The sequence below is a fragment of the Nicotiana tabacum genome, chromosome 19 (genome assembly GCF_000715075.1).
Source record: "Nicotiana tabacum cultivar K326 chromosome 19, ASM71507v2, whole genome shotgun sequence".
Lineage (NCBI taxonomy): Eukaryota > Viridiplantae > Streptophyta > Magnoliopsida > Solanales > Solanaceae > Nicotiana > Nicotiana tabacum.
In genome coordinates, this window is record NC_134098.1 from 99,230,389 (window position 1) to 99,232,827 (window position 2,439).

General features: G+C 32.9%; 1 protein-coding gene across 1 annotated transcript; it reads left to right on the plus strand.

Moving 5' to 3' along the window:
- The first annotated feature begins 268 nt into the window (after window positions 1–268).
- LOC107799266 (uncharacterized) lies at window positions 269–2,006 on the plus strand. Its single transcript, XM_016622359.1, has 2 exons — window positions 269–284; window positions 1,468–2,006. Exons 1-2 carry the CDS (start codon window positions 269–271, stop codon window positions 2,004–2,006), a joined length of 555 nt encoding a protein of 184 aa, XP_016477845.1.
- The last annotated feature ends 433 nt before the right edge of the window (window positions 2,007–2,439 follow it).

Here is a 2,439-nt window from a genome sequence, read left to right on the forward strand (position 1 = left end):
TGTGTAAGATTTTCTTACGTTTTGGTGGCCCAATAAGTTTAAGGCCCATAATTAATATTTAATTAATGAGCAAATCTTATTCGTCCGATCGGTTACTTGATGGACGTACCAGATTAAATGAGAACCTCTATAAATTGGTCTTCTTCCCACCCATTAGTGTTACCGTATTTTTTTTCCTATTCTCTCTTCCATTACTAAAGTCGACGGTAACGAAAGCTAGGGCAAGGGGCGAGAAACCAATTCCAATTAACGCTTCCGCTTCGTGATAATGGCTTACGATTCATGTATGTTTTCTGTAATAATTTTATGTAAGATTATCATGTTCAAGATCCTGATATGGAATTAAAGTTTATGCTAACATGTGGTATCATGAGCCTGTAACTTAGAACTGATAATCTTCATAAGTATTATTTACGCATAAAGCAGAGAACTAGGATGACTTGCTCAAAGCCCTCGGAAATACTATAGTAATTTTTTAATTGATAGTCAATTCAATCTTTCGCATCAGACAATTAAAGTATATTGTTTTGAATAATGAGATGTATTAAAGTGCTTGTTTCTTAGTTCATCAGACAATTAATGTGACTCTGAATTGTTGTCTGCTTATGGATGACTGTATCTGTCAGTATCGGCCTAGATTGATTTTATACATAATGTTTGTATTTTATTTAATGTTATATTCTAGGTCATAAAGTAAAGTTACTGATCTAAAATATTTAGGGACATTAAGGAAATAAAGTTTATTCCTAAAAGGTTTATGGAATGTATAAATTTCAATAGTTGCACGTGAATCTCACCTAATGTATCGATTGTGATTTGGTTCTTGTATTGTATAATAATTGATGTGTGTGTTTTAAAGTTATATAGTTTGTTAGTCGCTAAAGTGTGATCAAACTAGAATGTTTAATATATATACATAAATCACATTCATGTTTATTTTATGCATGTATTAATGTTCATATAGTTTGTTAGTCACCAAAGTGATCAAACTAGAATGTCTAAAATATTCACATGCATAAAATATTCTGATAATTATTTTATGTGTGCATTTATGTTCATATAGTTTGTTAGTCGCCAAAGTGGTCAAACTAGTATGTTCATGAAAAATATGCGTACATAAAATTATAATTTATCCATGAAATTAATGAAATGCCAATAATTAAAAATTAGTGGATAAATTAATTTTCACTATTGCTAGAACTTAAAGATTTACCCAAAGGTGAATCAATTATTCTATGAATAGTGAATATGATGGGGTAAAGTTAATATTCTTTAGTCAAATATATATTGTCTGTCCAAAGATGGCATATATATTTGGTTAAAAATATTTAATTACCTATTAAAGATTAAATGGCATTTAAATTATGATAGTGTGTCGTAGTATTTACCCAAAGGAGAATTGCGATATACTTTTATTGTTTTACTGAATCCATATTGATTTGTGAGCATGTATTATCTATTTTGCAGCTATTCCTCTTCATTCACTTGCTTCGTCTGTTAATGTGTTCAACGGATTGAACTTCTCTGAATGGCGCGAACAAGTCCAGTTCTACTTAGATGTGATGGATCTTGACTTGGCTATGCTGAATGATAAGCCCGCTGCCATTACTGATTCGAACAATGCGGATGAGAAGTCTTTCCATAAAGCATGGGAACACTCTAACATGCTAAGCCTTATGTTTATGCGAATGAATATTACAAACAACATTAAGAGCACTATTTCACAAACAGAAAGTGTGAGAGGGTACCTGAAGTTTGTGAAAGAATGTTTTTGTTCTGCAGATAAGTCTCTCACTGGTACACTAATGGCTGAACTCACGCTCATGAAGTTTGATGGGTCGCATAGTATGCAAAACCATATCATCGAGATGACTAACATTGTAGCAAGACTTCAGACCTTGGGGATGAAAGTGGATGATTCCTTCTTAGTTCAGTTTATTCTGAACTCGTTGCCTCCTGAGTATGGACCTTTTCAAATTAACTATAATACTATTGAGGATAAGTAAAATATTAGTGAATTGTCCAGTATGCTTACTCAGGAGGAGTCAAGACTTAAGAAAAAAAGGGAGTCATTCAATTAACCTCATGGGTCAAGGAGCTGGTAAAGGACTTAAAGTGAAGCCCAACAAGTTCAAGAAGAAGAAAGCACATGCTAAAGCTCCACAGGATGCTAAGAAGGAACATAAGGCAGATACGTGTCGTTTCTATAACAAGGAAGAATACTATCAGAAAGATTGCCTGAAACGTAAAGCTTGGTTCGAAAAGAAAGGTACAATTAATGCTTTTGTATGTTTCGAATCAAATTTAGTAGAAGTTCCGAATAATACTTGGTGGCTTGATTCTGGTGCAACTGCTCATGTATTTACTACGTTGCAGAGATTCCTTACGATCCAAACTACAAATCCAAATAAGAATTTCTTGTTCATGAAAAATCGTATG